At 26.3% G+C, this 13,809-nt stretch overlaps 1 protein-coding gene across 1 annotated transcript; it reads left to right on the top strand.

The window, feature by feature from the left end:
* The first annotated feature begins 7,604 nt into the window (after positions 1-7,604).
* On the top strand, positions 7,605-8,679 carry LOC137832781 (protein EXORDIUM-like 2). Its single transcript, XM_068641122.1, has one exon. The coding sequence runs from the start codon at positions 7,641-7,643 to the stop codon at positions 8,508-8,510; it is 870 nt and encodes a 289-aa protein (XP_068497223.1). The 5' UTR covers positions 7,605-7,640; the 3' UTR covers positions 8,511-8,679.
* Positions 8,680-13,809: the final 5,130 nt, after the last annotated feature.

The following is a 13,809-nucleotide window of genomic DNA, read 5'->3' as shown; positions in this document are numbered from 1 at the left end:
TTAATATAATTTTACAAAGATTAATCTCGTAAACTAATTGATTTATATTAAAAAATAGATTTAATTTCAATTCAACTTCATAAAATTGGATTTATGTAAAAAATAGATTTAATTTCAATTCAACTTCATAAAATTGGATTTATGTAAGATCTTTTAACATCTAAGATGAAAGTTACATGTATAGAATTGAAAAGTCTTTGAACATTTTTCCATGCATACTAATGAATCTTAATGTTGGACACAATCGTATCTTTTTCACTTGGGCCATAATTTCTCAATTGAAAGTTGACCAAGTCTTCTTACTTTGGATGTTAATTCCTTGGAATAAAATGTGTGTGGCTTTCAAAGACTTTGGGATAAGAAGAAGCCAAATTGGATGTCACATGACTCCTCAATAATGAACTTCGTTTTTAACTTTTCCTCAATCTTCATTAACAATATCTCCTTTCAATTATAATTCAAAAAAGAAGTAAGAAGAGTTCAATACAAAAATTTAAAAAATTATATATATATATATTATGTCATTACAATAACTCACTTATTAAATTGTAATTTTAGATAATTTAGACAATAAAATTATAGAAAAAAATTAATGAAAGAAAGAATAAATTATTGTAATCTATACATATTTTTTTTTCATTTTTTATCTCTAAACAAAATTTCATGTCCTACAACTAATCTTTATTTAAAAAATCTAACTAAATAAATAAAGTTAATTACTATTATTTTTCTCATTTACGATGTACAAACTTAGATTGCTTATAAGGATATTCCTGTTACAAAGGAAGTGAATTTAGTGTGATGTTTAAACTCATATCATACAAACAATAATAACAAAATAACTCCTATTGAATATATGTAACCTGTGTGTAAAAAGACAACATTTATTAGACTTGGGACATATACAAAAAGAGAAGATTTAAGTTTATGGAAAATTGAAAGTTGATAAAGTAATGTTTTTCATGTTTATATTTTAAGAAAAAACATTAATTGGAAACAAGATTTTTTAGTGTTGGTTTTTAGTCAAATTTTTTATAAAAGCATTTTTACTACAAGAGATAAATTAAATTTTCCAGATTAAAACAAAGTTTGTATCTAAAAAAATACCATATAATTTGTATTAAATCATTTAAGGTGATAATAAATTAAAAAATCTCATAAAAATAATATGATATATTTAAAGTTTTAAGATCTTATATAAACATTCTTTAAAATATTTTTCTATCCTATTAAAAAGTTAGTTATTCATAAAAAAAAATTATAATTTTTTTGTATTTATTGTATTGCCAAATATTGAATGAGTACTCGGTATATCGATCATTTGATGTAAGATAACAGATCACAAATGACTAATCACTCACTAAACAAGATTAAAAAGGTAATTAGATCTTCACGAACCTATAACAACCATCAGGCTCATAAGAAAACTATAAATAGAAGATAATACCAGAGAAAAGTGGTACTTATCCTATAACCACAATATCTAAAAAATGGACATACTCATTGCTGACTCAACTTAAACGTCGAAGTGTAATTACATATATTCATTCTAAAACCATGAAGTGTCGAAAAACTACGTAATTAAAGAATTTAGAAACTTAATAAAAAAATGTGATTTTAAAAATGATATGTATAAAAATAAGCATGAAGTTATTAACTTTTAAAATTAAAATTTTATTGTGTTTAGTATTTTATGATTTGAAGTGTGTGAGACGGGTCAAACGTGAATGGATTGGCACCGAAAGAAGAAGAAAAATATACACCAAAATCCCCCAAACTTGTCCCATTCTCCTCACTCTTTTGTCTAATTCTTTTTAACAAATACTCCTCCATGCTTTTAACTCTCTCAAATACTTTTTCTTCTACAAAAAATTATAATCACTTTTATGTTTGCTGTATAATTAATTATATAAAAATATAGTTGATTATCTATTAATAAATAAAATGTTTATAACATAACTAATTAGATTAAAACTATAATTAACTATATTTTCTTCCATCTAATTCTAGTGGGTGATCAACCTTAGGATATTTTATATGTCCCCTTGTTATAATATTATATTATCAAAATATCATCAACTTCTCATTCATATATATATATATATATATATATATATATATATATATATAACTTCAGAAATTTTTAAAGATAAATATATACATGTTTTGAGAAAAAAAAATATAATTTAAACATTTTAATATAGTATTTTCTTAATAAAAATAAATATGTTTACATCATACCGCATATTATATCTTAACAACTGTATGACATATTTTTATTTATGCATATATATCTAATTCAATTTAAATGTTAATAAATTAAAATATATTAAATATTACATTATAACAATATTCAAATATAATATAGTAATCAAAATGATATAGTCAAAGATAATTTAATTTTAAAATTTTAAAATATTTAAAAATATGTTTTTTCATGTTTAGAAAACAATCCATCCAACAAACACTTGGTTTACTAAGTAAATTAAAAACCAAGTAAATTAAATACATGTTACAATTCGTTTAATCATCAATTTGCTCAGCGAAATGTATTAACTAAAATTAAACTAGTTTTTCTTACCTATTTAAATTGTTAAAAAATATTATTATTTTTAAATAAAACTTAAATAACTAGTTTTTTTTCATTTTTACTTTTAAACAATTTTTCAATTTTTTACACTATTTTTTTTAAACAAAGAAGTTAAATTTTGTAAGTGGATTTTCAAGTGTATAACACCGGATTCATACTACTTAAATTTGAATTCAAATTTTCAAACTCATTCTTTACTACTTTAGTCAACAACTTTTGTTAGAATTCAATAAAAAGTATGTTAAAATTTTTAATTTTATTTTAAATATAATTATTTTTTATTAAGAATTAATAATAAACTGCATGAAATAGTGGTCCATTATAAAAATAATTACTAAAATGGTACACAAGCTTTTTTTTAAATTATATATTTATTCATTCATTTAAAAAACTAAAATAATTTTTTAAAAAATTTAATCTAATATAAATTAAATTAAAATAACCTATTTCTATTTGATGACTCAAACATAAATTTAAAAATATTAAAGTGGAGTTTAAAATGGTTCATAACCACAAAAAGTTGAATCATATCTTCCTTTTCTTCAGTGCCCATAACTTCTTAGCAATGATTTATTTTATCTTTGTGTCACATCAATTATTTATTTTATATTTTTCTGTCGTTCTCTTTTTATTTGACGCATAGTTGAACATTATCTTGGCAATGTGGTTCGGATCCAGACAATACTCATAAATGGTCGGAAAAACACGGTCTAACTAGGTTTGACTTTTTACAATCATATATTATTAGGTGCATCTGAACATAAGAAAAATATCATCATTATTAGGAACATAATAAATACCTCATTTTTCCGTCTTTCAAATTCACTATAGACTTATTTTACGTGAGTACTTTAGGTTTAGGTTATGGGTCTTGTTTATTTATAGTCTTTTTTCTATTTATGTATTTAATATTATGAGGAGTATAAATTAATGAATGTTAATCAATTAATTTTAATCATTAAATTAAGATAGAATTATGATTAAAAGTAGAAAGAATTACAATTAAATATATATTTATATATATATATAAATTTATGCTCTACAGAAAAAAATCATTTAATACACAACACAAGTAGTACTCTAAACTCATATTTTATATTATATTCATTAAAAGAATGTTATTAGAAAAGTCCCGAAATTGAATCATTAGAACTTGAAAAAGACCTACCAACCAATATCAAAATGACAAAACAATTATATAAATTATTTTAGTCACAACTTAATTAAAAATAAATATACTACATATCATAATATATAAATAGACGAGAATCTAATTAAATCAACTTAAATTTAAAAATCTACTTCTTATAATATATATTATAAATAAAAAGTATAAATATTACATTAACAATAAGGTGTCTACAGGCTAAGTTTACTGACTCAACTATTTTTAGGCTTTTAATTAAATAAATAATTTAATATATATTAAGTTACTATAAGGTTATTGGTATACTGTGTTATTTTTAATATAAAATTCAGTTTGTTCATATTTTTAATGTATGCTATATATGTGTATTTTTATAAATACAAATATTATTTTATAATTGCTTTAAATAGTAAACACGATTTCATAGGTTTTTGAACTTTTTCTTTTATATGACAAGCTAGCTTGTAGAGAATTTCATTCCAAAACTATCATAATCTTGCAGTATATCACAATCTTCACATATATCACATTATTATGATTTCCTAAAATAAAAATCACTTCATCCATCTCAAAAAATTTCATATAATATATTTTTCCTTAAACCCTGCTCAGAGCAAATATCTATTTAGATCGAAAACTTATAAAAGAAATATTTGTTGTTCTATTCAAGTCTTGGACCTTCAATATATCACCTAGTTCATTTTTATATGATTGACTCTTTTGTTTTACTCAATACCTCAATTTATATGTGTAGTTTTTCACATAGTTCTCAATAATAACAAATAAAAAATAATACAACAAAGTTTTTAATTTGTTATATTCATTATGCATACTAATATACACTTTTTAATTTCTCATGGCATAAATAATCACATTCAAAACATTGCATAATATATTTCTACGGTCTTACCATAATAGATAAATTAGCATACAACTTTCTAAATTAAATAAATTTTCATAAAAAAGTAAGTATGTCTAAATTCAATATTAATCAATAAATATATATATATATATATATATATATATATATATAACTATTCAACTATTCAAAAACAAGTAGTATACAAAAACAAGTTTGGTATTACAGTAAACTATTCAAAATTAATATATATATATATATATATATAACTATTCAACTATTCAAAAACAAGTAATATAAGTACAAAAACAAGTTCCGTATTACATTAAACTATTCAAAATTAATACGAGTTCGATCTTTCATGTTAGATATTATTATGCTTCAGGTTGACACTTCTAAATAACAATAATCATCTGACATGATAAAAAAATATTATTAAAAAAAATATAAAAGAATTAAATCAAAATCTATATATTAATATGACTTTGAGAAAAACAAATTAGATCAAATTTTACTTCATACTTGTCACTTATTTTTAACAGAAAAAAAAGCCAAAGAAATCTAAAAAAGTAACAATAGTCTTTTATATTGTAATTACAATTAATTACATACTCAAAATGATTAAATTCATCCTTCCAATAAAATATAGTTAATTAAATAATAAATTCTAACAATAAACGATGTACTATAAATAGAGAGTTTAGTTATAAGTTAAATAGGTGTTAAAAGACCACACCACCACCACAAATACATGCTTAAAATATATTATATTTTATAGAGTCATAAGGAAGAAGTAAAACCATATATACATAATAGTAATTCATAACAATCACACTGCAATGTATTGAAAAAGACATAACTCGTATTAGAAAAAAATGTATACTTTTTTTTTTTATGTAAGAAGAAACACACTCTTGAGAAAGTTATTTCATTTATTTTTTAATATCTGTGATTATTTACTCTCAAATTATATGTATAGTGAAGAGTATAAAATATCATTTTATTACTATAAGGAAAAACCCATTTTTTCATAAAATTATGTTTCCTATATATTTCTACTATAGTCATTCAAAAAAAATGTAGTGCATTAACGAGTATCTAATAGTATTAAGTTTATACATATCCTCATCATATATATATATATATATATATATATATATATATATATTTTGTTTTTGTATTTTCTTGGTTAACTTAAACCTAACAATTAATCTATTATATATAACTTTGAATTCACAAAAAAATGCAATTAAAATATAAATGAAATTGAAAACTGCCTTCATTAACTCCTCCTAATAATGATATGTGTATACTCTGAAGTTTTTATTGTGCTAATGAAACTTAATAATTAATAACTGTGGGATGCAATTTAATTGATGATCAAATCCAGTAGAGGATTACATACCTGCGTTCTGCACACAGAAAACTAAAATAAAACACTGAGTCCTGGTTTTTAACAAGAGACAAGGACGGTCCACAGATTACCGACCAAGAAAAAATAATAATTAACTTCTTATTACATTTTAATATTTCAAAATATAAATATATATTTTACAAATAAGTTATATAATTTTAACAAAAATTATTTTATTTATCGTGTGTGATTATATATATTTATAAATTATCCGATAGAAAATGATACGATAAACTCAATAGAAGTTCATGCTACGATAAATTCTAATACTACTATTATGAAATAATATAATATTTAATTAATATAAAAATTTTAATAATTTTTTTAAATAAAAATTACCAATTTATATGTAAAATTATCAGACCACTCGTATAAGTAACTGTCCAAAAAGTCATCACTCCATTGATATTACAATTTGCAATAGCTGTTACAAATACTTTAACTCAACTCAATTAGTGTAGAGGAAAACTTTTCTTTGACTAGAAATAGCACAGACTTCAAAATTCTTTATAATAATATAATAATATTTTAAATTAAAAAGTAAAATAAATATAATTAAAATATTAATTTATTGGGATATTTGATATATGTTTTGACTTTGTCAATGTCAGCATCCGTATGTAAAAGAAGGTATACTATATCATTATTTTATTTTTAAATTTGAATTACTTCTAAATAAAATCATTTTGAATTATAAATTGCAAGATTTAAATGTATACTTTAATAAAAAATAGTTATATATAAAATTTAATATTTTAAAAATAAAAATATTGTAATATAATTCAATTCACTCAACTTACAATATATTAGAATTACATCTAAATAATTATATAATTTAATTCCTTGGAATGACTATTGGGCGAAATTTGAAAGGCATGCATGTCGTATACAACTTACCGTGGGACCCGCCCTAGTGAGTACAAAATGTATGGAAATATTGCTCAGTGTGTTCTTTTTCAAGTATTTTTGAAAAAAAAATTATTTGTTTTAGCTGTTAATTTTTAATTTTAGGAAAATTTTTATTATTTATGTTTTCCATTTTTACCTATTTTTTAATTTCGCACACAAATTTTATTGTAATGTAAAAGGTAGAAAAATAAAATAAACATATACAGTTGAGGAAAAAAACCCTAAATCACATTTTATCTTGGAGTGGGGAGGGGTTGAAAAAGGAAAAAAAAACTCAAAAGTAACACTCTTCATCATATATATTAATTATTCCTACTAATTAATTAATTAATCATATTAGTTAACTAAGGCTATCATTTGATTAATGCTATTAATTTTTAAAATTCATTTTCTAATTATGGCCGAATAAGAAAATATATTTATTAAAGTTGGCTTAATAAAAAAAAAATTAAACGATTTATTTATTATTTTTTCCCTAATGTAAAAAATCATAAATTGCAACCATATTTTTTTCAACTAAAACTCATTTTGAAATTAATTAGCATTTGTGTGAATAAGAAGAAATAAAATATGTAATTAATATTTAAAAAATGTGGAATGGGAAATAAAATAAAGAAGCATCAGAGGGAAATGGACGATGCAGAGTAACTATAAATAGGGGTCCTAAGCAGTGGTATTTATCGTCCACAACACAAACAATATCTTCTTCTGAGATATAAAAATGGATTCCAAATGCTTGTTAGCAGTGGTGTTGTGTGGTGTTCTCTCACTGCTGAATTCCGGCGCGGTGGCGCAGAAGCTCGTGCTCAATTACCACAACGGCGCGCTCCTCAAGGGGCGCTTCACCGTTAACATATTATGGTACGGGAGCTTCACTCCTATCCAACGCTCCATAATCGTTGACTTCGTCAACTCCCTGAGCTTCCCCTCAGGGGCGCAATCCCCCACCGTGGCCTCGTGGTGGCAGACGACGGAGAAGTACAAGGGCGGCTCCACCACGCTGGCCGTGGGAAAGCAAATCACGGAAGAATATTCCGCCGGAAAGCACCTCACCGAAAACCAACTGCGCAGCCTTGCGTCACGCTTCAACGACGTCGCAGCAATCAACCTTGTTCTCACTGCAAAAGACGTTGCAGTGGACGGTTTCTGCGGTAGCCGATGTGGGACCCACAACTCCATCAACGGGAAAATTCCCTACGTTTGGGTTGGGAACTCCGAGACCCAGTGTCCGGCCCAATGCGCCTGGCCCTTCCACAAGCCCACTTTCGGCCCACAGACACCGCCGTTAGTTGCACCTAACGGTGACGTGGGCGTGGACGGCATGATCATAAACATTGCAACGCTGTTGGCCGGAACCGTGACCAACCCCTTCAACGGTGGATATTATCAGGGTCCTTCGTCGGCGCCGTTGGAGGCCGTTTCGGCGTGCGTGGGGATTTTCGGGAGCGGGGCGTATCCGGGTTACCCGGGTCGGGTTCTGGTGGACAAGGCGACGGGGGCGAGCTACAATGCGCACGGCAGTCACGGGAGGAAGTTCCTCTTGCCGGCGATGTGGGACCCAGCGAGCTCCCTATGCAAGACTTTGGTCTGAACGACGTCGCTTGAGTCAGTGAAGTAGTTTTGGTGTTAAGTGTGGCGTGTAAATTTCTTTCTACATGCGCACTCATTGAAAAATATTAAACAATAATAGAGGAAAAGAAAAATACTGTTATTTTTATTTATCAATCAAAATCTATGCTTATTATTTCGCATTTCAAAAACTCCACTTCTGTTATGTTATTATCCAACTCTAACATTGAATTTTAGAAACTATTTAAAGTCACAAGACAATGCACTAAAGAATATTTTAAGACGAAATAATCGCAATTAAAAAGACTACTGATGTGATAGATTTTTAAAAATATAATAAAAATTAAATTATGTAAAAATTGATTAAAATAATAATATTATGAGTGGTAAGGAGAAGTGTAAAAAAAATAATTAACTAAAAACATATCTTTTACATCTAGTTTTAAAACAACACGGCAATAATGTATATACATTTTTTAATATTTTATCTTTCCTCTACTAATTCATTAAATTCTAAAATAAAATAATAGTTTATAATTAGTTTTTGTAAATAAATTTAACGATGAAAACAGTATAATTAAAGAGCCTGCAATGTATGCTATAATATTTGCCAAAATATAGTTAAAATATACTAATATTGAAAATAAATGCGTTTATTTTTTGAAAAAATTAAAGTAAAAGTGTAATTAAAGAGACCATTGTATATATAAATATATATAGTATACATATATAATATTTGTTATATTTTTTAAAATACATTGAAGGTCAATTAAATCGGATAAATATTTTATACATACTTTTGGGAATAAAAATAATGATAAATGAAGTGGAATTAAAGAGAACAGTATTATTTTTAAATTTTAGATAACTTTGACTACTCTTTATCATTTTGAAAGTTATATTTCATCTAATTTTTATGCATTTATTATAATATAAAAAATAAAAATAAGAATAAAGAGCTCTATAAATATTTTATTAAATTCAAGAAAAAATATTTCTTGATATTTTCAAAATGAACATTAAGTGTTAGTTAAAAAGAAACAAATGGGTTTTATGTTAATCGAAGGAAATGAAAGTAGTATATATATTATTTTTCCAAATGTAATAAAGACCTATTAACGCAAGGAAGAAAAATATATTTATTTTTATAAATAAATTAAAGTGATAATAGTAATGCTATAAAAATAGGCCATTATATATTTATTATATTTATCAAAATACTATTTTCAATACAATTTTAAATAAACTACTTATTAGACTCCTTTCAATTTTATATTTCTAAATAATTTTTAATGCATGATAAAAAATAAACACAATTGTCTAGATGTAAAAGAAGGCTATATTATCTTTAAAGAGGACAAATAAAAATAACATTTTTTCCTTAAAAACAGCTATTATATAGGAGAGGAGCAGTTCAAACTATTTTTATAAATTAATTAAACTCATAACTGCACTGTAATTAAAGATAGCATTTATACTTATTATATTTTAAAAATACAATAAATATTAACTTAAATTCATAAATGCACTGTAGTTAAAAGATAAAATTTATATTTATTATATTTTTCAAAATACAATAAATGTTTAATAAAAGAACACTACTAAAAAATTATTAAACATAAACTAATTTTAAAAAATAAAAAATTAGTTATTATATTAACTGATATATTTTAGAGACTAAAAAATTATTTATATATAAATTAGTTTATATTATTGATAAATAGTTTCTAAATTGATATATAATTTTCAATTATTTAGATTTTAAAGTTGGTAGTTAAAACTTTGTAGTTAATTAGATATCAATTAAAAAAATTTATTTTTATTTTCTAAAATTAGTTTTATTTATTGATTTTTTTAGTGGAAAAAAAAGGTTCAATGTGTAATAAAAGGAAAAAAAAAAGGTATAACTTAATAAGGTTTATGTTATCTTAAAATTTTAAAATAAAATATAAAAAACAATTATTCTTTAAAGAAAACTATTATATCATAAAATAGGAAGTACGAATTATTTTTATGAGTAAATTAAAGTCACAAGACAGTGTAAATAAGGAGAACCTTTATATTTATTATATTTTTAAAAATGCATTAATCGTCTAATAGATGTGTATTTAAAGAGAAAAATAGTTTGCATTTAGTTTTATGAATAATTTAAAGAGACTTAAAATGAATAATTTAAAGAGACTTCAACAAAGTCTAATTAAGGATGTAAGGACCTAGAAAATAGTTTTAAAGTAGAAGTGATATATTTAAAATTATACTTGAATATTTTATTATTAAAGTGAATATTATATAAATAAAAAATCGCTCTAAACTCTTCCATTTTCCTTCCTTTGCCTTTTGTTTAAATTTTTGAACATCTCTGTCATCAGAATGACTATCAGAATCCGTCATTGGATTCTTGGTAGCAAATATTACAAGATTGGCCGATTAGAGTTTTAGATAGGGTAAGTTCATTTTTTTTCCTTCTTTCTTTGAGTCAGTTTTGAACTTGTTAAATTATCTTTGGTATAGGTTTTGCATGTGATGTTTAGAGCTTCAATATTAGTTCCTGTTAGTTCAGAGTCCTAGTGATATGTTTGGATTGTTGATCAGGACTTTGCGATCCAGATTAAGCTACCTTGGGTCGGTGTAGGATTATAGCTCTTTGTGAGCACAACTGTTAAAAATCAGGTAAGAGAAACTAGTTTTATTTTCAATAGAACCCTAGGTTAGATGATCTGGATATGGGGTGACGTGGTCACAGTCTCAAATCTTCTTGTAAGGATGTTTAATTTTGAATGAAGTAGTGTTTTAATTAAAATTAAACTTTGAACTAGTTGATTTATTGTATTGGTTGATTTTGTTGTCAATGAGTGATTGAATATGTTTTGTTAGAGATTGTAAAGGTTAGTATGATTGTATGAATGGTTTGAGGTGTATTATAATGCATTTGAAATGTAAAAATTGTTGCGAGAACATGTTTAAACTAGATTTTATGCATATCTCGCTCAAGCCAGATATTTTCGCTTAAGTGAGACCTCCTCGCTTAAGCTAGCTTGAGACATGAGTTCCAGACTTATTTTCACTCAAGTGAGAGGGAATCTCGTTCAGGTGAGATCCATTTTTTCTCAAGCGATAAAGAATCTTACTCAAGCGAAAATAGGATGAATTATAAGGTGCTCTTAGGTCTGTATTACAAAAACTAATTAAAGAAAATAACATAAGGCAAAAAGTTTGTAGAAACTGATTGAACGTAATTGCATGAAATTGCAAAACTGCTGAACTGATACTTTCATTTTGATTTACTTCAATAATATATATATATATATATATATATATATATATATATAATAAAATTACAATTACCGAAGCTATAAAATAGGAATACTAACAGCCCAACCCTGTAAACTGACCACTAATGCAATACTAACGGTAAATAATTTTAAACTAATAAAATCTTAATTAATAACCAACATCCTCCCTTAATTCTGATTTGGAACAACCTTCATGCCCAACATATATCTTAACTTGATGAAAGCATCGATCTTCAATGGCTTAGTGAGAATATCTGCAATCTGATCTTCTGATATGCAATATTCCAATTTGATCATGTTCTTCCCAACTTGGTCTCGCAGGAAGTGATATCGAATATCAATGTGTTTACTTCTTTGATGAAAAACCGAATTCTTTGCAAGATTAATTGCAGAGACATTGTCAACATAGATCTTGATTGGAACATCTAGATTAAAACCAATTTGAGTCGTGATATTGCTGAGCCAACCTAATTGACGAGCACTTGTTGTTGCTACTACATATTCCGCTTCACAAGTAGATAATGTAACAATTGATTGTTTCTTTGATGACCACAAGCAAACAGTCTTTCCGATCATAAAACAATGACCACTTGTGCTCTTCCTCTCGTATGAATCTCCACCCCATTCATTGTCTGAGTATCCAACGATCTCAATCTTCTTAGATGAAGAGTAAAATAGACCAAAAGTTGTAGTACCTTTGATGTAGCCCATAATTCTCTTTACGAACTTGTAAATGAACTTGTCGAGGTGACTCCATGTATCAACTGACCAATCCCACAGCATAACATATGTCGGGTCTAGTACACGTGAAATATCTAAGGCTCCCAACAATCTGCTTAAAGTATGTTGCATCTTTAGTTTGCCCATCACCTTCCTTTGTAAGCTTAATTCCAATTTCAATTAGAGTCTTAATTGAGTTTGAATCATCCATCTTAAACTTCTTTAAAAACTCGGCAACAAATTTACTCTGATGAATGAAGATTCCATCATCTCCTTGGATGACTTCAATGTCCAAAAAGTAGGACATAAGATCAAGATCAATCATCTCAAATTCCTTCATAATGATATGCTTGAAGTCACCAATCATTTTGAGATCACTTCCTGTAAAAATCACATCATCAACATAAAGACATAAAATTAGCAAATCTCCATAATCATTAGTGTTTACATAAAGACCATGATCTGATGCACATTTTGAATCCAGTGGCATGAAGAAATGAATCAATCCTTTTGTTCCAAGTTCTTGGTGCCTGTTTAAGACCATATAAAGCCTTAGTTAGTATGTACACCTTCTCCTCTTTGCCAGATTGTATGAAACCCGACGACGGTTTTACATAAACCTCTTCATCAAGTGGGCCGTTTAGAAACGCATACTTGACGTCCATTTGGTGAATTTTTCATTGCCTTTGTGCAGCTAAAGCAATGATTAATCTCACTGTTTCCATTCAAGCTACAGGACAAAATATTTCTTCGTAATCATAACCTTCTCTTTGCTCGAATCTCTTTGCCACCAACCTTGCCTTGTATCTATCAATCTCACTATTTGCTTTCACTTTAATCTTGTACACCCACTTCACATCAATTGCTTTGTGTCCTTTTGGAAGATCAGTGAGTTGCCATGTATTGTTTTTCTCAATCGCCATCAATTCTTCATTCATAGCCTCTTGCCATTTGGGGTGTTGAATGACATCTGCAAGTCTCGTGGGTTTGAAATCTGCAAGAAAAGAAAAGTGAACCAATTCTCCATTGTTAACAACTTCATCATCAAGATTTACTTCATAATCTTGAAGGTGTACAGGTTTTCGCTGCTGCCTTCTTGGTCGCTCCATCATAGTTGCAATTGGAGCTGCAACTTCAGGTTGAATTACAACTTTAGGTTGAACTGCAGGTGCTTCAAGAGTGACTTCATTTTCCACATCATCGTTCAAAATGTAAATATATCGTTTTTTCTAATCCATTTCAGCTGCTGCATTCCATTGTCATTCCTCATCTTCAACAAATGTAACATCACGACTGACAATCACCTTC

The sequence above is a fragment of the Phaseolus vulgaris genome, chromosome 6, assembly GCF_051622355.1.
Source record: "Phaseolus vulgaris cultivar YP4 chromosome 6, ASM5162235v1, whole genome shotgun sequence".
Taxonomy (NCBI): Eukaryota; Viridiplantae; Streptophyta; class Magnoliopsida; order Fabales; family Fabaceae; genus Phaseolus; species Phaseolus vulgaris.
Note: the sequence above shows the minus strand (reverse complement) of the source record. Positions and strands in the feature narration are given on the sequence as shown.